Source organism: Sesamum indicum, linkage group LG5 (genome assembly GCF_026168435.1).
Source record: "Sesamum indicum cultivar Baizhima isolate 11 linkage group LG5, ASM2616843v1, whole genome shotgun sequence".
Taxonomy (NCBI): domain Eukaryota; kingdom Viridiplantae; phylum Streptophyta; class Magnoliopsida; order Lamiales; family Pedaliaceae; genus Sesamum; species Sesamum indicum.
In genome coordinates, this window is record NC_142661.1 from 2,386,572 (window position 1) to 2,410,729 (window position 24,158).

Here is a 24,158-nt window from a genome sequence, read left to right on the forward strand (position 1 = left end):
TACGACTCATTATCACAAAATAAAACTGTTATAAATGTATCGCTAATTGTTAATAATAACAAATTACACGATATTCCTTTCACTAATAAGCTTTTAAAATTTATTTTGACACAATAAAAATTATAATCACTTGATATATATGTATTTGGGCGATAATTTTCAAATTATCACTTTTATATTTTGTCATTAATATTACTTTTTATTATAGTGTTCGTTATTATATAGCCTCATTACTATATATATATATATATATGTATTTTCAACTGATAATTAATAATCCATAAATAGTATTCATTAAATTCTCATAATAATTATGCATGAACAAATACTATACAATATAAAAATCCACTGCAAGTGACCCAAAAATTACAAGGCCTAATAATAATTAACCAAAATAACAACTTCAATATATTCATACCTTATTATTATTTCCTTCTCCTTAATTGTCATTACATGTATTCAAATATACTTAATTAATCCTTCAGGATTAATATATATATGTATATAGAAATTGAAAACAATAATGTATATTAAAATTAACTATATAAAAACCACGAATTCAAATGTGGTCTTTTTTTATTTATCACAATGAAAAATTAAAAAAAAAAAAAAGGAAATCAAACCTTAAATTACGACGTCGTTGAATGATCCAATCAATTTCCCATTGCAGACTTCTTTAGTTAGGCGTAATCACAGGTGCCATATATACAGTAGCCGCCAGGCATGCACTTCTTGTTGCAGGAACCGCAGTGTCTCTTATCGTAGGCAAGATTCACACACTCCCCTCTGCAGCACGACTGTGTGAAAGCGCATTTCTTCTTGCATGCCCCACAGTTATTGCTGTCGTACCCCAAGTCCATGCACTTGTTGTTGCAGCAAGTCGCGTTTTTGCCTTCAAGAGTGTAGTAGCAAATCTCGTTGTCTTTTCTGCAGTGATCGGCTGCTCTTGGATTTCTCTCCTTTTCCTTCAAGAACCGGCTGACCCTTTTCTCGACCACCGGAGTTCTATCAAGAAAAGCGGGTTTTGAGGGCTGAGAGCCGGCCTCGTCCGGTGGCGGATAGTGGGAGGTTTTGGTGGTGAGAATCAGGGTTACGGCCATGGTCACGGCTATGATGGTGATGATAAAGTTGATCACCTTCATGGTTTTGAAGGTGAGGGAGAGATCGAACGGTGGTAATTTTTATTTTTCTTTTATAAATTTCTTGGTGGGTGGGGTGTGGTGGTGTGGGTGTATTGATATGGAAAGAGAAGAGATGGTTTGATTAAGAGAAATGGAATGAGAGAGTGTTAGGGTTTATAAGGGTGAGGAGAAAGGGAATTAGAGAGTTGACGCGGAAATGAAGGTGAAGGGGTGGTTTCTTTTATCTGCTTGGAGTGTGTTTTAATTTAGTATTAAAAAAAATTTGGAGGAATTTGATTATGAATAGTCTATATTGCCCCTCACACTTTTAACTTTTCTTGGAAATGTGGGTATGTATTTCCCCCTTTGTATGAAGTATGCTATCTAAGGATTGCAGACGGAAAAATTGTAATTTTAGTCCTGTAATTAATGTAAGGTTTTGAGTGATAATTTTGGTTTTATTGAAATTAATTTAGGTGATCTGGTCTGTAATTATTTTTTTAATTAATTTTTTAAAAAATTTGATTGAAAATTCATAAATTGGCTGGAAATTTCTAAATTAGTTTGTTATGCGGACAACAGGGGAAATGGTATTTTTTGTCTAGTAATTTAAGGTCTCTTTATTTTTTTTGTCCCATTGGTTACGGAATTTTTAATTTTAATCCTGTAACTTTAAAAAAATAGCACTTTTGATCCCATAGCACATTTTATTATATATTTTAATGAAAAATATCACGTGCTAAGCAAAAGACAGTTCTCCCCAATTGCCTTTTCTCATGCCCCATAGATAGATATATGTAATTAATATAACTAGATATTTTATATCTATTTTTTAACTATATATATAATTGCATTACATATATATATATATAATATTTAATTGTATCTCCTTATTTACTAATCACAACTCTAATCATATATAAAACGAGATTGATATGGTTTCATAACAAATTTTAATAGATATTTAATGATAAAGGCCATATCAATCTTAAGTGAATGAGATCAAAAGTGAGAATTTTTTCGTAACTAATAAGATCAAAAATAAAAAAAAATCTTAAATTACTGGACGAAAAATGTTATTTTCCTTTACGAAACTCTCCTTTAATTTCTTTGATTTATCTATAACGAATTACACTCTATTCTCTCGAGGTTCGGTGTAATTACATATAGATCTCATGTGATTTAATTTAGTCAGAAAAAAATTATTTGACCCGTAATAAATCAGTAATAAGTCAGTCAAGGGCAAACATTCATTTTTATTTATTTTTTGTTAATATCAACAAATTTAGTGAATATTGACTAACGGAAAAACCTACTTATTAGAGGGATGTAAACTTCAAGGGTACTGAATATAATTTTTCAAATTATAAAAAATTTAAGTGTAATCACACCAAAATTCACGGCAAAGAAAGTGCAACTCATCCCTATTCTTGATTAACTAATTAAGGGGTGGAATGGGAATATCAAGTCTTGGTTGACCTAGGAGAAAAATAAATAAATAAATAAAGGGCGGTTGCGGAAGTATGAGAGGATGCTATTAGTTAAAGCAAAGAAAATAGGACCACCTTTGACATAACAAACATATTGTCTTGATCTGGAAGTAGGAGTTTTTCTCTGCATGAAGTAATTAATCATACATAGATTATGAGTTAATTAAGCATAAAAGTCCTCAACCTAAAACCTCCTGCTGCCATTCACAGGTGCATTACTGTGCAGTCAATTACACGATTACCTGTTAATCTTTGAGTCACAAACTAGCTACCTACTCTTCTTACAACCAATTAAATTACTGCATATATATGGTAATTAATTAATTAAGAATAATTAAATTTCTCCTATTTCCCTAAGTAGTTTGCCGTTCCTTGTAATTAATGCATGTTTATTCACCCTCTAAATAATTATATTTCATTTTATAAAAAATTTAAATTTAATCCGATAAGATAAAAATTTAATATTTTTTGATAATATATTATGCATACATATATAAAACATAAGATCTAATATTTAATACTCCATCATAGCATTTTGATCATAAGAGAAAAGAAAAAGGTGTAGTTCTAGCTAGTTATTACAAACTTAAAATGCAATTTCAAAAATGTCTACATAGTGTTTGGTTAAAATATGAACAATATTTGCGTTGATTTGTTTTGAATGTTTTGATGGTGTTTTGAAATGTTTTGAAATAGTACTTCATTTATTTTTTGTCAAAATAAGTCTATAGGCCCTACAGCTAAAAAAATTATATACATACTCATACATATATATATAAATATATATAAAAGAAACATGATTTGATAATGAACAGTAGTTTTTATCTCCCACTAAACAATATCAAACATACTATACTTATTTTATATTATCTCATAAAATAAATCCAAACATACTATACTTATTTTATATTATCTCATAAAATAAATCCAAATATACACACTATTTCTAATACATACTTATTTATCTTTGTTTTTTTTTTCTCTATTTCCACAGAACACACCAAAATAAGTTAAAAAAGAAACCAAACATAGTGCTAGTGTCTTTTTATTTATATATGTAACATGAGCTCCCATCTCGAGATGATGATGTTGTTGACCTACCTATAAGGATGATGACTGACTTACAATTTAGCTAGATGAGCCACTGCAATCTATTTTCTAAAAAAGTATGTGGCATAAAATGAGTTGTCAACTCAATAAGTATAACTAATTTACCTATATACATATAAGCACATACATAATATGACTAATTTCATGCAATGATACCAATTAACTAATATTCATTATGCTATTTTCACAACAATGACAAGAATAATCCTTAAATTCATAGTATAATACACCCATAATTATTATTTATTTTCTTAGGGCCTACTTAGTCTAGCTGGAGTATATTTAATGGATTACAACAATGTGATCGATGATGTGATAATACATGAACTATATGCTGTGTGATATGAAAAAAAAATATAAAACTAAGTACAGTGACCCCTAGGGTATTGGGATATTTCGGATTGAGGGGAATATCCTGTGATAATAGCTACACATTGGGATGATGTGGGATGCCATTTTTATTGGGATGTGCTGTATTGATATTATTACACATTGAGGTGGTGTGGGGATATCACATTTGACAGGTATCTTATGATTTATATATAATATTGATTTAGATGATTAAAATAGTCGACAAGATCATTGAATGATACACTTCAGCTTGGGTAAGCAGGACCCTAAACAATAAACAATAATTTTGAGTTTAGTTATATTGTGGATCGATTTATGATTATTGGTATTGGTTATTTCATAATCTGCGATAACGAGACAATGTATATCTATTGATTGATGACATTGGGGAAAAGTATTATTTTAGTCCACTAAGTATGCCTAATTTTAATTTTATTCCGATAATTATATTCAATTTTATTAAGATCCAGTAACTTACAAAATTGCGTCATCCGGCAGATTTTTGGACAATTTTACCCCTATGAGTGCATATGGACTAAAACTGCCTTCAAAAGTTGCATAGGGGTAAAATTATCCGAAAATCAACCAGAGGACTAAAAGTAAGCAATTTCGTAAGTTATTGGATCTAAACAAAAATGAACATAATTATCGGACTAAAATTAAAATTAAACATACTTAGTGACATTGCATGAAATTTGTTTGCATTAGCTAATTACCTATATATTATGGAGTAGATAATTTATTCATTGCCATATAATTTTTAGGAGATAAGTCACAGTGGCTATTGGGTTAGCAGTAATATCTTGATTTGAAAGCTTTAACTATATAATTACATAAATGTTAGATTTTCAAGGAATTTGTATTTGAAATTTTGTAATAACGGGAGCTACACTTTCTTCTTTACGTATGTTCATAAATACTATAGTGGAGTATTAATTATCAAGTTTTAATGTAATATTTAAATTCATGACATCTATGTAGTTTATTGGTAAGATAGAATTTATCTTATATTGGGTTTAATGTGATTTTACGAGATGAAATCTATTTATGGAGGAGGTGCTATAATATTATTGTGGACATCAAAATTACTTATTTAAAATAAATTATTACAAATTAAAAGTTTAAATGACTTAGCGAATAATTGGGTTCTAAATTATAAATCATAACAAATTTGGATTTTACGTACGTATGTATGTATATATATATAGGGCAAATTGCAATTTTCGTCCAGTTTCTTATGGGCGGTGGCATTTCCAATCCAGGTCTTTCCCAAAATAGAATATTGGAACAGTAATTAAAAAAATTTAGCAATTTTAGGACAAATTACCCTAAATCGGCCGGAATTGTGCACGAGGGAGGCACGTGAGCTTTTCAAAGTTGCCTGAAGCTGACGTGTCCGGTGAACTGCTTATGTGTAAAAAAAAGGGGGGGGGGGATGACGTGGCATCGCTGACGTGGAAAAAAAGCCACGTCAGCTTGCCCATTGTTAAAAATCGCAAGTTTTCTTCTGCAAACAAAATTGACAGCTTACCCCCAATCTTTGCTTTACAAGAACCCTAGTTCGCTCCCAATCTTTGCTAGAAAAAATTCGCTCCCAAGCCAAGCCACGATTGAAAGAGAAATTGACAAGGAATTGAAGATGAGCAGTGTTTCATCCCTCGTCGAATGCTATTGTGGAAAGAGGACAGTGATTCGGACCTCATGGACTGAGATGAATCCTGGAAGGAGATTCCATTCATGTAAAAACTACAATGTAAGTGTGTTTTTCTATTTTGTTCATCTCCACGTAGCTGAGTTTTCTTCTCATTGTATTGTTAATTTTTCTTATCTTCTTAACTGATTGTAGATAGGTGGGTGTGGTTTTTTTGATTGGGAGGACCCTCCAATGTGTAGAAGGGCGCGTGCAATTATTCCAGGTTTATTGCGCAAGAAGAATGAAATGGAAGCTAAAATTTTGAAACTAAATTTCAGGCATGGAAGACTTTGGAGACTGACAATTGTTTTGTTGGTTGTTTGCATAATATGCATTTGGGTGAGTGTTGGATTGTGTTCGAAGAAGCAACAAGAAAAATGTAGGGTGTAGATGATGAAGAAGATGGTTAGGCTTAGTTCATATGTACTATTTTTAACTTGTAAGTGTTTGAATGTATTGTATTTAGTGTTTTTGAAGTTCTTGTATTACATTACAAAATCCATATGTAATCACTTGGTTATGTGTAATGGAATTTATCCCTGTTTTCAATATATTATATTTAGTCTCATCATTCTATTAATTGTATTACAAATCCATATTTAAACATTTGGTTATGTGTAATGAAAGTTCTGCAAACAGAGTTTATGTGACTTGGACTGTGAACTCATAATTTCTGCAAATACATGGACTGTGAACTCATGATTTCTGGCAAACTTTCTGCTAACAAAAATGTCATAATTTCTGGAAAAATACATTGCAATTTCTGATCAAATTCCTGCAAACAAAAAACTCAACAATGCAAACAAAAAATAGAACAATTAAGATTGAACTCATAATTTCTGCAACTCATAATTTCTGTCAAAAATTCTTACATTTCACTTGCACAATATCCACAAAAACTATCCACAAACACTCATCATCTAACTGCATTCCTACTACCACAAACTATCTACAAACACTCATCATCTAACTGCATTCCTACTACCACAAACTATCCAAAAAAACTCATCATCTAACTGCATTCCTACCACCACAAACTGTTCACAAAAACTCATTAACTGACACATACTACTTTTGACGATGATCATCTGAACTTTGGGAAGGCCATTTAGAGATGTCAACCCACTTTCTTCCATGCTCCTTCACTGTTGTCTTGAAAATAGGAGCTATTGGCCTGCTTGAAAAACAGGGCATGAAACTGGTACCAGTCATTGGAGGAGGTGCCCTGATGTTGAGTCTAGGTTGCAATGTCACTTGGGGTTGGAAGGACATGTTTGCGTTGGTCATCTGCAATTGTTCGTACATCGTAGGCCCTTGAACACATGGTGGAGTGGGTGTAGGGCCAGGTTCTGTCAGTATTTCTGGCTCCAAATCATGCTGCATTGGCTCATGTTGTTCCACAATTGGAGGTAAAATTGTAGCAGGATCATTTACTCCACTATTTGTAGCAGGCATAGTCACCTAATTCAATAACATTGAACACAGTGTCAATCAATTTGCAAAATAGGATTAAACACCCATAAAAAGTTAGCAGACTTACCCTATTTGGATCTTCATAGACAGAATGTCTCCTCTTCCTTGTATTACTTGTAGATGATGAACCTGCCTGAAAATGAAAATTAATATACAAAAGAGTACATTAGTTTATATGCATACACCAGATTATGTATAGAAATAAAAGTGAATATTGAGGTACCTTTGAAAACAATGTATTCATTTGAATCTCATCAAGCCCAGGTTCTTGCATGTCCTTATATAAGGCACATCCCTTTGCATTATGCCCCTCTTCACCACATATCTTGCAGTGGTATTTGACATGTTGCCTTCTGAGTTTAATTTGTTTATTTTTCTGTCCACCTTTTTGTTTACCTTCATCAGGCTCTCTATCTCTTGCTCCAGCAGGTCTTCCAGGACCCCGTCCAAAGTTTGGAGGCAATGGAGGGATGAAGCCTGTCTCAGCCCACAACAATTCACCACTGATTGGTAGTATAGCAGGCTTATACACTGACTTGTATGTATCCACATTGTAGTAAGGGTGAACCATCTCTTCAGGCTGTAAATTTTGATTAAAAATTGCACTGCATGCATGCTTGCAAGGGATTCCTGACAACTGCCACAATCTACATGTACATGTTCTCCTCTCCAAATCCACTGAGAACTGACTCCCATCATAACATGAAATTTGATAGTATCTATCATTTGCCTTAATAGGGATGCAGTCACCAATTTTATCAATATGTTTTTGCAGCAACTTTTTAATTTTGGGGCACAGAGTTCCTTTCCACTTCTTGGATGCTTTCTCCCTGTTTTCTTGCAATCTTCGCATTAGATATTCCCTTATCCATTCTAGCATTGTAAGAATAGACTTATCTCTTGCATCCATTATGTTTGCATTGAAGCTTTCACAACAATTATTAAGTAACATATCACATTTTGGCAATTCAGTAAAATGTGACTTACTCCACTCACTTGGGGGCTTTTCATTCAACCAATCAAAAGCTTTCTCATCTAACTTCTTTATCTCTTCCATTGTTAGTTTAAACTCCCCCACTGTGCTTGCTCTTGCTGCTTTCCACATTGCATTTTTATATGCAAGACCCCCAAAACCCGCATTTTTGAAATTATTGTGTAAATGTCTTACAAAAAACCTGTGTGCAGCATTAGCAAAGACACTTTGAAAAGCCTGTACAAGTCCTTTCTGTTTGTCTGACGTAAAAGTGTATTCATTGTCCCTTTGAATACACACATCCTGTTTTAGACGTTAAGAACCATTCCCATGTGTCTGTAGACTCCCTCTGGACCACAGCATATGCAATGGGATACAAGTTATTATTCGGGTCCACCCCGACAGCAGTTAGCAATATTCCCTTATGAGGTCCCTTCAAATGACAACCATTTACACATATAACAGGCCTACAACCTCCAAAAACCCCTGCTTCAAAGCACTGAAACAAACATAGAACTTTTCAAATCTGTTCTGCCCAATTTCATCATTAATCCCCAATATGACAGTTGAACCAGGGTTTGTTTTCCTAAGTTCCTCTGCATAATCCCATAATTTTGTGAATTGATACTCCAGGCTTCCTTCCAGTTTCTTTAAAGCTTCTCTCTTGGCCCTGTACGCTTGATCTCTAGACACATGACATCTAAGTTGATTCATGATGTCTACCCTCCATCCCTTTACACATCTTTTTGGATCAGACTTGAAGTCTTGAAGATATCTTTCACTTAGCCAACTAGTTTTCACATTTTTTACTTTGAATACTTGTGGGCATGAGTGCTCATCCTTATACAGATTAACTTGGAAAGTTTGTTCATTCTTCAACTTTGTTGCATGTATTTTCCACTCTCATCCCTCCCCAAAACACACAGCATAGACTCTGAAGGAATCATTCTTAGTGAATTTCACAGTTCTCTTATTTTTTATTGCATGTGATTGCACTGCTTTTTTGAACTCTTTCTTGGAACTAAATATCATTCCCAATTCAAGTGCAGGATCATACATTTGATCTGGATTGAATGCAACAAAATTAGGCCCACTCTCCTCATCATCTGACTGTCTATGCTCATCGAGATCATTCTCACTAGCCACCATATCAATTGATTCATTTTCAGAGTTGTTTTCCTCAGCATCATTTGATCCACTGTCAATACCTATATCATTTTCATTGTCTAAAAACTCCACATTTTCTTCAAATATACCCACACCCCCTGCCTCAGTTTCATTGTTAATTTCATCATCCTCCTCACCCCTTGTTTCAGCATTCATGTCATTTTCTCCTCCTACAACTCCCAAAAACACTATGTCATCATCATCCGCTACTTTAGTTTTTCCCTTCTTTTTCTCCATCACCTTCCCTTTCCCCTTCCCATTTGCTTTTGTTTTACCCTTTTTCCCCCTCACTGGACCAGTTTCAACAGCAACCTCATTAGGTTCTGGAGGCGTATATTCAATATATACTGTAAATTCTCTGCTTTTCATGTGATCTAAAGCTTGTTCTAGTATGTCTTCATCACTGAACAACAGTTTAAAGCCACCATTTTTAATTATGTAAAACCTGATTCCTTCCCCAGAAACCCCACATTTTTCAGCAAACAGTTCAAGATTTTGCCTGTTCATATGTGTGACATTCACATAATCAAATTTCTGTAATTTTCCACCAATGCAAGCTGCAACAGGCATGTTTCTAAGTTCACCCCCATAGTACACAGCTACTGTTATGGATTCTGTTTCAGGATCTGTAAACAGAGCATAAAAAAAAACCTAAGCAACATACAAATAACAGCACACCATACCAACACCAATATTATAATAGTAATTTCATGGGGGACCACATTTCCCCTTTAGAAAATAGCAATACAAAAAGAAAAAAAAGAAACAGAAACACTGACAAAACGACGAAGAACAGTCATCTTCAGGGGACCATGTTCCCCTTTTCACAATACCAAATTTAATTCCTTTAAATAATACTCTGATAGCACTAAGCACAATGCAAGCAAAATAACAAAATAAAATGGAGGAACCACTTACGATAAGCAGGCGGTGGCATTTTCAAATGCCTGTCTGCGCGAATGACGACCATCTTCCCACAATTAATTTTACCGCAGTGAAATTTCCTTTCCTTCGTGCTAAAACTCAGTAATCGCGTTTTTAAATCTTTTTCTTTCTCTACAGTTTAGGTATTTGGCTTCAATATTTACCCATCTTTCTTTACCCTAATCTGTAAAAGAGGGGAGAAGACGACAGCAGCACGTGTTTCAGACGTGCTGGCTATTTTCCCTCCAATTATGTCCACGTTGGCAAGCTGACGTGGCTTTTTTTCCACGTCAGCGATGCCACGTCATTTCCCTCCCCCTCCTTTTTTTTTACACATAAGCAGTTCACCGGACACGTCAGCTTCAGGCAACTTTGAAAAGCTCACGTGCCTCCCTCGTGCACAATTCCGGCCGATTTAGGGTAATTTGTCCTAAAATTGCCAAATTTTTTTAATTACTGTTCCAATATTTTATTTTGGGAAAGACTTGGATTGGAAATGCCACCGCCCATAAGAAACTGGACGAAAATTGCAATTTGCCCATATATATATCTCCGGTGGTTTATGATTAAACCAACCGAACAAAAATCTCCTTTTCCCTATTTTCTCTTGCTCCCGATTAAAAGTTCTCTCTGTGGACTAACTTTTCTTAGTAAAAAGCTTTTGAGTGGTTCTTGAAGGGTTATTTGTGGACGAGGCCTTTTGTGACGTGGTTCAAGCAATCGTGAGTGGTTGCTGGTGTTTGGGGGCTCTGGGCTCCCTTTTTTTTTTCGGATTTGGCCACTGAGCTAACATTGCTATTTTCTTTTCTTACTCATTCTTTATTGTTTTCTTTAGATCTGTAATTTTTATTGATATTTTCTATTCTGTAATATTTGGTTTGTGTAAGGGTTCTCTAAACCTACGATATGTTGTAATAGTTAAATAAATTTTAACTTTTAAGCTCACTACTGTTGGATTTGTCCAATAGACACAATATAGGATAGAAATCGGTGAAATCCAAACTCCCAAGTCCAAAGTTCTGCTATGATAAAGTACTGCAACCGCCAAAATTTTCAAACCTTAATATGCCATATTTTCAGGTAATCTGTAATTTGCTCCCACAAATTTGAAGGAGATTACAAATTACATCCAAAAACAAGTTCACAATTTGGAGAGAAGAATAAGCGGATAGTGTTTATTTCCAACCATTATAATTAATCTTTTGATTTAAATTCATAAAAAGTCAATTTGTCCATATTTTTTTTTCAAATTTGTAATTACTTCGGCAGACTTGAAATTTGTGTGAACAATTAGCATTGTTATATTTTCTTTTTTCTAAATTATATGATCATATTTTATTTATATATTATTCAAAGTATCGAAAAAAATAAATAAACACCGTGTGGAAATGAAATGAAATTATTAATACAATAAAAAAAATATAATATTGTTTTTCTGCAGAAAATGATCAAAATAAAAAGGGAAACAAGACCCTTGTTTTTTCTTCTTCCTCTCTCCTCTCTCTTAATTTCTCTCTTTTAATTATCATGATTTTCCATAAATAAATAAATATATAAATGGCTTACTTCCTTTGAAATATTCAGCAGATATCTTTCTTTATAGTTTTGACCAGCTAACCCAGTAAAAAATGAATGTTCTTGAATCGTATGTGTGAGAACAGCAACTTCAGCGGAAAAAGCACCGGTGCAGTGCGATTTCATCAACTACTGGACATCCTGAAACTGTATAGGTGCATGTTCGCATTCAATTAATTGCTCTTTTTTTTATTAAAAATAAAAGCACTCCGAAAAGTCAAAGCATGCACCCAAACAAATCATGACCATGACCAAATTTTTGGTACTCTATTACCATTTCATTCCCCCTTCTTCAAGTATCAAAAAGTGAACATATTTCCTATCATCAATCCATATTAGCTTATATTTGTGGAATATATTATTATTATTATTCGGAGATTATAACGAATTCGGGTTAATCAATCTTCCGTCACATGGATCGAGGGAAAAACCGATCACTCATATGAGTATCAAGTTTTATTTCTGGGCTCGAAGTTGAACACAGACCTAACTTGGATGAAATTATTAAATGATATTATAAATTTTGATATGTGTTCGAATTCAAAATGTTCATTTAGGGTTTCATTTGAGTATAGAGAGGTTCAAATATGGTTAGGTATTCAAGAAATGATAAGTAAAACAAAATTAAGGCTCGTAAAGGAGTACATGAACACATGATCTTCCATCACCTCATTAGTGATTTATGTGCTCTTCCATACATATTTAGTTTATAAAATTTTAAGATTGTAATAGATATGTAACATGGGACTCCCAAACGAATCTTGAAGAGATTAGACTACCCTTAGAAACTCAATAAACGCACCTAATAATATAACATTTTTACGTGTTTTTGTTCAAATTGGATCGACTCGCATGACATTATTTTGAATTTGAATCATCCGCTTGATGGAGCTAAATATTACACATCATATATATATATATATATATATATGACTGATTTAAGTGGATCACCAAATACTAAAAAAATTCACTTGCCACGTATACTCTAACTTACGCCACGTTTCTTGCCCTGAACAACTATATTAACCTGAACATTCACTAGAAGAAATTTAATATTAATCATGATTAAATATAAGGGTAAATTATATTGACACACCCTCTGACTGACATTAAGTTAAATTACACAAATACCCAATATTTTTTTGTTATATTACAGTTACACTGGCCCCAAATTAAGGGGTGTTTGTGTAAATTTTGTCTTTAAATGGAAAGTACAGTTATATATAATTACAACTGTAATATCATGGAGCGTAATTTTGCAAGGGGCAGATGTATAATTTCAGTACAATATATATATATATATATATATATAGAGAGAGAGAGAGAGAGATCAATTGTAATAATTGAATTTTGTGTACAAATCATGTATTCATATGTATACAATTAAAGTATACACTTGAGGGTTTTGTAAGAATTTTAACAGTAGTAAAATAATCAGGGAATGAAAACCACTTGTTCAAATGTGGTTTTCGAATTTTCCTCAATTGTTTGATAATACAAAATAGAAATAGACAAAATTTAATTAATTTACGACCACTTCTCCAATCAAATTTTCCAGCATTCCCCACTTGTTTACGCGTAGTCGCACATGCCGTATATACAGTATCCACCAGGCATGCACCTGTTGTTGCAAGAACCGCAGTGTCTCTTATCGTAGGCAAGATTCACACACTCTCCTCTGCAGCACGACTCTGTGAAAGCGCATTTCTTCTTGCATGCCCCGCAGTTCTTGCTGTCGTACCCCAAGTCCATGCACTTGTTATTACAGCAAGTCGCGTTTCTCCCTTCAAGAACGTAGTCGCAAATCTCGTTGTCTTTTCTGCAGTGATCGGCTGCTCTTGGATTTCTCTCCTTTTGCTGCAAAAACCGGCTCACCCTTTTCACAGCGGCCGTTTTCCTCTCAAGAAAAACAGGTCCGGAGGGCGGCTGAGCACCATGCAGCTCGTCATTGGAGGTTTTGGTGGTGAGAATTAGGGTTAAGGCCATGGTTACGGCTATGATGGTGAGCACAATCTTGATCATCTTGATCATGGTTTTGATGAATGGCGGGGAAGAGATATTGGAGGATTAAGGGTTGTGATTTTCTTGTTTGGTTTGGAATATTGTAAGAGAAATGGAATGACAGATTGTTAGGGTTTATAAGGGTGAGGAGAGGGGAAGAGTTGACGCGGAAATAGTGGTAAAGGTGAAGGCCGTGTTGTGCATGGAGTGTGTTCTAATCTAATTATTTTTAAATTGATTCTTGAAATCTTTTAAAAATGTACTTATTTAATTATGAAAACAACCTAATACAAATATTTTAGCGAGTTTATAAGTTGTTTTAAAATACTCTATAAGATATTTCAGGGCTCATGAGATATAGTATCATAAGAGAAAATATGATTTTTCATTATGATTAATTAGTATATATAGTCAAAAGAAAAAAATTGTGGCAAATACAAATTGATCACGACTTTCGAATAGTGATTGGCTGTTATTTCTGCAAGTATATCAAAACATTAGCTATATCCAAAATTATGGCAAATGTTTTAGCTTGGCTAAAAATCATGACGAATATTGATTAATCGTAGTAAAAAAAATTAATTTTTTTCTTTAATTTTATTTAATCGTCGTCAATTGTATTGATTTATCACAAACCATGATCATTTATAGTGTAACGAAAACTAAATTTTTTATAGTGTATATTTGATACATGTTTTAGGGTTGAGGTTATTTGATTTAAAAATAAAATGTTAAGAGTTATAAAATGCCTTTTAGAAAAAAAGAAGAAAGGAGTTCATACCTTATTTTAAAATTTCAGCGAATTCTTTCAGTTTGATTATGTTCAATTAGAATATTGTTATTAGTAATGTTTTATAATCTCCATATTCATATTAATTCAAACACTATAATAGCTTATATAAAATAAGATCAAACATTTTCTAAACTTTAAGAATATTTTATAAACTTATGAACTAAATTTTTTTTTCAGATTAACAAGTTTAGGCAAACACCCTCAGAATTAAATCCAGTCATATTCAAGTCAGTATTACGTCCTACATTGATTGCAAATGAAGAGTTTGAGCGGCTTATAAGTTTCAAAGCCTCATCTCCCTAGCGAAGTGCCTTTTCTAGACAATATTGTGAGATTCATACTAATCAGAATAGATAATACCTTGAGGGGAAAAATGGAATTTTAGTCCTGTAACTTATGGGTGGTGGCAATTTTTGGTCTTGCATGTATCGATTTTTCCAATCTAGTCTTGTAACTTTAAAAATTCAGTAATTTTCTTCCTTTTTTGGTAAATTGACAAAAAAATCATATGTGATTTGCACATAACCTAATTAAATTATATTTTAGTCCTGAGGGGGTCGACAAATCCTCTTTTTCTCTCGTATAAGATTTTTTTTCTCCCTTTTGAGTGGTCCCTTCCCCTTAATTTAGGATTTTATTTCTCGGCGCTCATACTCTCCGCTGCTGATCGGACAATGTTGTCATGGGCTTTGCTGTTTGTTGGCCATAAAATTTGCATATCTCGATTGTTCCCCTTTTCGTAGCTTCGACTGTTTCCTTTTCTCTCCTCATTCTCAACCCTATTTTCTCCCTTTCCCTTACGCATTTCCTTTGTGTGGTTTGTTTATAGGTTTCTTTGCTACTATTTGTGTCCCTTGCTCATTGGTCTTGGTCCTTGCTACATATTATCCGATGGAGGCTGATCTTCATAGAATGGGTAAGTCCCTTATTCTTATAGAGGAGGGAGATTTGGGGGTTGTAATGTCGGTAGGAGTGTGGCACTCAGATTTGGATGTTCGAAGTTTTCATTTGGTTGGTCGCATCCTTTCTCACAAACCTTATAATACTGAAGCACTCAAAACTGTCCTCCAGACGTCCTTTAATCCGGTTAAAGGAATGCAGATAACATTCATAAAAAATGACAGTTTTCTTCTGAAATTTTTCCACACAATTGATCAAGATAGAGTTTTAGAGAGTGGTCCTTAGGCATTTGAAAAGAACCTCATTTTGCTTTCCATGGTCTCTGATGACGAAAATCCATCAATGTGGAACTTAACTTGTCTGATGTTTACGTTCGTATCCACGGACTACCCACCGACAGGATGACCAAGAAAGTGGCAAGCTTTATCTGGGGCAAGATAGGTCGCCTTAAGGAGTTTGATCAATAGAAAGGACCAGAATCATGGGCTCGTTTATGCATTGACGTCATGAAATCGTTGCCTCGGCTTTGAAAATCATAGCTGTGATGGGGGACGAACAACTCTTGACGTTTACTTTTGAAAGACTCTCGTACTTTTGCTATTTGTGCAGGAAACTCGGATATATTTCCAAGTGGTGTTGAACCCATTTTGAAGACGGTTTTATTGATCATGAGAACTCCCCTTTTGAACCTTGGTTCTGAGTGTAAACCTAAATTGACTTAGAAATTGGATCCCACAGCACAAGAACACTAAAACTCAAACTCAGGACCTTCGTGCACATTTTAGTTCTCGCTATCCTCTATCAATATCATCACCCTCCCCCCCCCCCCCCCCAAAAAAAAAGGTGGTGCTATATTTGGAGTTTTTCAGAACATCATTGACAACGCTGAAATTGCTCTTCCAAAAAACTCCCAATTGGCGGCCTCAACTTTTGTATTACCACAGAACAGTCATACCCCCAACCAACACACTATCCCCTGTACAAACTTGATTAGTCCAAATCCACCTACCAATATTCTGCACCTCACTTCCCAGATTCCTACTCTCTCTAGCCTCCCTAATGCTGCTACTAAGTTTAATACTTCTATGCCTTTTACCACAATTCACAAATATGCCACAACTTCACTTTTTACTCACAGTCTCACCACAAGCCATATCACTAATACTACGACCAACTTCGTCCCCCTAATCTAGCCTAATACCATCCCCAACTGCTTCCTCTATTCAAATCAATCCCAAAGCCTCAGTTACAAAGGGTACTAAAAAACGACTGTAAGCCGAAAAAACTCATCCCACATCCGACGCTCTACCCAACTTTCCTCTTAGATTGCCATCTAAAAGTAAACTTATGGATGAAGATGAAGTCGCAGAAGATTCCCCTTTCCACAAGAAAGTCAGCAGGAATGATGGAATTTTATCTGACATAACCAATCTAATAACGAAGGTTGTCTCACAGTCCCGCCGATCGCAATCTGTTTTACTGGTGTGGAACTGCCAAAGGTTGGGAATCCTTGGATAGTTATGGGCCTCGGAGATCTTCTCAGAAACCACAAACCCACCATGATTTTTTTGGCAGAGACCAAGTGTTATGCTAGCTAAGTGGATGTTTTCAAAAGAAAGTTTAATTTGTTTGGATGCGATGTTGATCTGAAGGGAAGAAGTTGGGGTCTACTATTCTTTTGGCATATATCAGTGGAAGTGAAGCTCCAATCCTTCTCACATTTTCATATTGATGTCTCATTTCGGCTTTGTGAAACAGAGGAATGGTGGAGATTCACTGGTATTTATAGAGAGCCAGGCGTTGGTAAGAGAGATGAAACTTTTAGGTTGCTACAATGGCTACATCCTCAATCACTTCGTCCGTGATTCTGTGCTGGTGAACTTAATGAGATTCTTGAACACGCTGTAAAGGAGGGTGGACCTATGAAGGTAGAATGACAAATACGTAACTTTAGGAATTGCTTATCGGAATGTGAGCTTCATGACTTGGGTTTTCAAGGATCGATTTTCACATGGTGTAACAACCAACAGGAACTGAACACGGTGCGTGAAATGCTTGATAGAGCTTGCTCTAACATGGCTTGGTCGGAACTCTTCCCAGATTCGAGCGTCCTTCATGTTCAATCTCCCTACTTGGATCACTCTCCGCTCGTGCCCGAGGTGATCCATGAGGTCTCAACTGGTCAAAAGCAATTTCATTTTGAAGTTTCATAGCTCCAAGAAGCTGATCAAGGTTATGGTTACAAGAGCTTGGAAATCCCCTATTTGTTCATACAACAACAACGTACTTGTGGAAAAAATCTTGGTTGTCAGCACTAGTCTTTGGTTGGTAAAGAAACTGCAAAGAGAAGTAAAGAATTGGAGAAGATCCTTGTCTCGCTTCGATAGAACCCAGTGACTGAAGGAAGTAAGACAAGAGAATTAGGGCAAGATATGAACTCACTAAACTGATCATCCAAGAACAAACTTTCTGGAAGCAACATAGTAAAGACTTGTGGCTTAAAGTGGGTGATCACAACTCTAGTTTTCTCCATGCTAATGTGACTCCGATATTCCACATCAACAGTTCGACGGCTTAGAACTTGGACAGACTCGACTGAAGGGGTATAGCAGTGCATTTTAGATTATTTTTATGTTTACTTCAAGATGGCCTATTTCGGATGATATTTAGTAGGGTGTCGAGCGCTTCCCAACCGTGGTTGACACTATTATACCAGAGACCTTACAACAACTATTTACAAGGGATGAGGTAACTAAAGCTCTCTTCCATATGTCCCCCTTGAAATCCCCCAGACCTGAAGGCATGCCCCCAATTTTCTTTCATAAATTTTGGCATGTCGTTAAGTTTGATGTTGTTGCTTGCGTCCTTAAGTTTCTCAATCAGAACATTTTACCCTCTGGTTTTAGTGACACAAATATTGTGCTTATTTGCAACATGTAAACTTCTTGAGACATTAGCACAATTTTGCTCTATTAGTATTTGCAATGTTGTATATAAGGTTGCCTCAAAACTATTGCTAACCGTCTGAAACCTTGACTCGATAATATTATCTTCCTGTCTCAGTTGGCTTTTGTCCCTAGACGTCTTACCACGGATAATGTCCTCATTGCTTTTGAAATTAATCATTACCTTAATACCCGCTCGAAGGGTCGTAAGCTTGAAATTAGCAAAGCCTATGACAGGGTGAAACAGTCTTTCCTCCAGAGGGTATTGGGTAAGCTTGGATTTCCTTATTCCTCTATTGAATTAATTATGCTTTGCATTAATTTTGTCAAATACCCTTTTGTCTTGCGTGGCACTAAATTTGGGTGCATTATCCCTCAAAGGGGACTCCACCAGGGGGACCCCCTCTCGCCTTATCTTTTTTTTCTCTGTAAAAAGTCTCTTAGTGCGTTGTTTCGTTTTGTCGACTAGAGAGGTGTTGTCTCGGGGATTGGTCGTTTGTCGCTGTGCCCCTAAGATTTCCCACCTATTATTTCCATATTATACTATGGTCTTTTGCCCAACAAATCCAAATACAGTTGGTCATGTTCGAAGAACTTTTGAAACGTACAAAAAGGCTTTGCGTCAGGAAATTAATCTATCTAAATCCTCAGTTGCTTTTAGTCGCAATACTCCAATGGAAACTCAGATCCACATGACTAAGCTACTTGATATACGTCATGAGAACAAACATGAGGTGTATCTTGGACTTCCTGTAGTTGTCTTCCATTCAAAAAAAGCTCTATTTACAGCATTGAAAGGCAAAATTTGGAAAAAGATCCATAGGTGGCATGATGCGGGTTGGAAAAACATGTCTTATCCAATCTGTCGTGGAGGCAATTCCCTCGTATGTAATGTCCTATTTTCTATTATCGAAGACGCTTCTTAAGGAATTTCAATAACTTGCAGCAGATTTCTTTTGGCACGACGTGTGAACACAAATGAATCCATTGGTTGGCCTGGGACAAAATGTTCTCAAGTAAGCTGGATGGTGGACTTGGTTTTTGCAACCCGAAGCCTTCAATTTGGCTTTACTAGCGAAGTAGCTCTCGCCTTATCACTCATCCGGAATGTTTGGCTAGTAAAGTATTGAAAGTCAAATACTTCCCTCGTCATCATCTTTTTGAAACCTAAGTGGGGTTCTGACCTTCGTATACGTGGAGAAGTATTATTGTCGCTCGTGATCTCCTTCGATCGGGTTATAGGTGGCACATTAGATCGGGACATTTGGTTGATGTTTGGAAGGACCCTTGGATACCCCACACGCCATCCCTTCACGTTATTACTCCGAATATTCATTATTTTTAGAATATGCTGGTTTGTGATCTTATGTTGGGGACCATACAAGAATGGAATGTGGAAGCTCTTAACACACTGTTTTGGCCAGAAGATAGTGAGACTATCCAACAGATCGCTCTTAATCTCTCCAGTGAACCCGACATGTTGGTTTGACATTATTTAAGCAGTGGAATCTTCTCAGTCTGAAGTGCATACTACCTCGCACTCTCGGCTGCCTCTATTACAGGAACTAATGCTGGACGACAAAGTTCTCAAAATATGTGAAAACGATTTGGCAGTCAAAGGTTCTAAACAAGGTTAAAGTATTTACATGGAGAGCAATCCATAACATCCTACCCTCAAGATACAACCTTTAGAAGGAGTTGAATTAAGAAAAGTTTGACTGCCCCTTTTATGGTGATGATAAGGAGTCAATTCTTCACAATCTGAAGTATTGCTCCTTTGCAAGACAGGTTTGGGGTTTATCGAGTTTTCGTTGGCTTGACATGGGTGCTCCGGCCCTTTTAGTGCCCTCTTGATTAAAATGCCTTCTACAGATTTTAATCTTGTTATATGGTTTGTTAGTCTAGGAACTTGAAACTTCTCAACAAGGCGTTCCTCTTCCCCCAACAGGTCCTTGATTTCGCCAGAAGCTATCTCTTTGGTTTCGGGTCAGCTTGCTTTTCACAGTTGCCTATAAGGACATTGCATTCTTGTTCTTGACACCCCCTCCAGCTAATGCAATTAAGATCAATTTCGATGGGTCTATCATTGACGAAGGAACGACTAAGGGGCTGGGCATGGTGGCTCGCGACTCTTTTAGGATCTGTTTATTTTGGCAGTTAGTTCGGCTCCTCAGAAAAGGCCCAACAGTCGTGACGGAGGTTTTTGCGGCTAGGGAGGCAATCAGATTAACAGTGCATTAGTCTTGGCAATTGGTGATCTTGGCAGGAGATTGTGCTACGCTGTTGGGAAACTTTCTGCGGCCTTTTTGGATCAATCTGTTATTATGCCTTTAGTCTTAGACACTAAAACTCTTGCCTCTTAGCTTGAATCTGTTTCTTTTTTGTTTGTGCCTCGTTCAAGCAATTTGGTGGCTGACCGTCTCGCTCGGTTGGCTTTGACTTTGGAATGGGACTCCTTTGTTGTTCCCTCAAAATTGGATTCACTTCTCATTGGCAATTTAGCCATTTAATGATAATTCCATTTTCCTCTAGAAAAAACTTAGGGGGCGTGGGCAGTTTTAGTCTTATAACTTAAGGGGGTTGGCATTTGTGGTCCAGCATGAATTTTTTCGTAGGACTAAAATTGCAAGTAAATTGCAATTTCTAACTAAGTTGGATAAAAAAGGACTAAAATTGTCAAAATTATAATGTTACAGAACTAAATTGTGAAAATCAATTTATATAGAACTAAAAGTGCCCCCCCTTAAATACGGGACTAAAACTACAGTTATCCCTACCTATGTAATAGACACCAATCAAATCGCAAGCAACATATAAAATATATTTTCAATACAAAACTATAAAATTTATATAAAATCAGAATAAACAATACCTTACAAAATGCGACATACATCGAATCACAATTCACATAGCCAGGTAATACTCAGATATGAGATGTGTGGGAAATGGAGGTGTAAGTTAATTAATTAGATAAAATAAAAAATATTGGAATGAGCTGTTAGTTTGAGGTGCAAGAGAAGCAGGTGCCTTTTCTCTTGCTGAAGTAATACAATTAAATGATGAGAGGGTTTTGAGTTTAAAGCTCCGGAGCCGACAGCTGCATTTATGTTACTCAAATACACACATTACTTCTTCTCTCAATCACAACTATTAATAATTAATTAGTATACTATGTTGTAAGAAAATTAAATGTCACTGTTTGTTTGATGAAGTATCAATCTTTATTACTTTATTGTAAACCGATGTCTGTGTGTATTTTACGTATCGTGATATTAGGAACTTTTCTTTCCCTTCTTTTTTTTTTTTTTAATAATTATATATGATCTGTTTTAATTATAATTATATAATAATTCTTTTACAGTAATTTCTTATTTTTTTTAATCGATGTACTGAATTAATTTTTTAAGGGCCCCTTGTTTTCATTTGATATGAGATAGTAATACTAACGACTTGCTCAATATTTATATTAATATAAAAAGAAAGACTCTCTACACTCACAACGACAATTAATGACATCGTCATATCAGTTTTTACATATGATAATTATATCCATAATTAGATATATTCTATCTATATTAATTAAAAAAAAAAGAAAGAAAAGCCTTTAACACTCACAAATAGTGGTTCTTCACACCATTATATTAATTTTTAAGTATAACAATTACACTCCTAATTAAATAATCTTAAAAATCAATTGTAACTACTTTTTTTTTTTAAAAAAAAAAAGTGGCTCCACGTCATTTTAATAGCACTACACCAATTCATATTGTGTCGATAATACCTTAAATTAATTTTCTTTTGTTTCTATTTTGTTAAAATATAATTTATTGATTTATATATTGTATTCTTATTATAATATATTCTAAAATGTAAAAAATTATTTATCATATATATATAGGGACGGCATGTCACTACATCTAGTAATGAATATAATATAATCAAGGGGTTAAATCCATTTTGCCCCCCTGTGATATAACAAAATATCAAAAACCCCCTTATGAAATTTTTAATATCAAAAATCACCCATAGGTTACCAATAAATAATCACACAGCCCCCTGGTCAATTTGAATCTATTTTTTAGAAATAATGACTAAAATACCCTTCTAGTCAAACCGGTCAATTAGACTTATTAATATATAATTATTTTAATTTATAATTTTTAACATATATATATAAACATATAATTATAATTTATAAAAAAATTAAAAAATAACAATTATACCCCATTCCCCCCACCCCCACCCCCACCGGGTCCACCCCCACCTCCATCTTCTTCCCCCCTCCCCCACCCCTTCCACCTCCAAACCCCCCCTTCCCTCCCCCCTCCCCTATCCTCCCGGCCCACCTCCCCCTCCCCTTCCCTCCCCCGGCGCACATTTGGGCGACGCCGGCCGCCCAGATGCCGGTCGCCCAGAAATGGAGGGCGACGCGGTCGCCCTCGCTGGATGGGCGACCGCGTCGCCTTTGCTGCGTTGGGCGACGGCCGTCGCCCATGGTGAGGAGGGCGCCGGCCCTCCTCTTCAGCAGCGGCGGCGACGACGCCGCCGCTGCTTTTTTTTTTTAATTATATATAAAATTAATTTTAATTTAATTAAAATAATATTTTATTATATAAATAATTAAGTAATTATTATATAAAAAATATTTTATTATTAATAGAAATATATCATATTTTAATTAAATAATTATTATATAAAATAATATTTAATTCTTAAATACATATATATAATATTATATGTTAAATGTGAGAGAAGGGCAAAAATGTCAAAAAAAAAAAGTATTTTTATAGAAAAATCGCAGTCAAAGCGCGTGTGGCTCAATTTTTGTATGGAGGGGGTTTTTTGAACTTTATTTTATATTATAGGGGGGTATTTGATAATTTAATTTTCATAGGGGGGTTTTTGAACATTCCTATTATCACAGGGGGGGTCTCTGGATTTTTTCCTATAATCAAGCGTCCCACATTAATTATAAACAAAGAGTTTGAGTGGTTTATAAGTCCCAATGTCTTTTATTCCTAGGGAAACGCCTTTTTAGAATAAAATTGTAAGACTCATATAAAATAAAAACGGATAATATCTTACACAATTAGACACAGACTGAATTACGAGGCACATCAAAATATTTTTATTATGAAGTGGATCGTTATTCCGTTGTTTTCCACCATTAGATCAATCATAAATTTCCTGAAATATAAAAGTGGCTTTGCTGTTCTGCTCTTTTTTTTTTTAATTAATTGATTTTCGTAATATTTAAGTGGATGACTTCAATTTACGTAAGTAGTTTGCATGTTTTTAATTAAGCATTTTGACCTGAGACAGTGAAGAATGGTTTTGTGAGAATGCTTCAGTTGGAAAACGCACCAATTAAGTGTAATTTCGTCAAACACGATTTCATACAGGTCAAAACTTATTTCATTACAGAAGAATTCATAAATTATATATATATATATATATATTTATAAACGTTTCTCAAAGAGGGGGAGAGAGATTTTCAGTGAAAACTGAAAGGGTAAATTACATTTAACATTTTGTCATTTCAACTTTCTTTTTCTTTATGCGAATTTATCATTTTAATTTTGATAAATTTGTACTCTTTTTTATATATGATTGTTTTTCAATCGATTTTTTTATTATAAAAA

At 34.9% G+C, this 24,158-nt stretch overlaps 2 protein-coding genes across 2 annotated transcripts; both read right to left on the bottom strand.

The window, feature by feature from the left end:
• Window positions 1-384: 384 nt before the first annotated feature.
• On the bottom strand, window positions 385-1,319 carry LOC105162717 (stigma-specific STIG1-like protein 1). The gene has a single exon (XM_011080818.3). The coding sequence runs from the start codon at window positions 1,140-1,142 to the stop codon at window positions 681-683; it is 462 nt and encodes a 153-aa protein (XP_011079120.1). The 5' UTR covers window positions 1,143-1,319; the 3' UTR covers window positions 385-680.
• An 11,911-nt stretch (window positions 1,320-13,230) lies between these two features.
• LOC105162799 (stigma-specific STIG1-like protein 2) lies at window positions 13,231-13,964 on the bottom strand. The gene has a single exon (XM_011080915.3). The coding sequence runs from the start codon at window positions 13,906-13,908 to the stop codon at window positions 13,450-13,452; it is 459 nt and encodes a 152-aa protein (XP_011079217.1). The 5' UTR covers window positions 13,909-13,964; the 3' UTR covers window positions 13,231-13,449.
• Window positions 13,965-24,158: the final 10,194 nt, after the last annotated feature.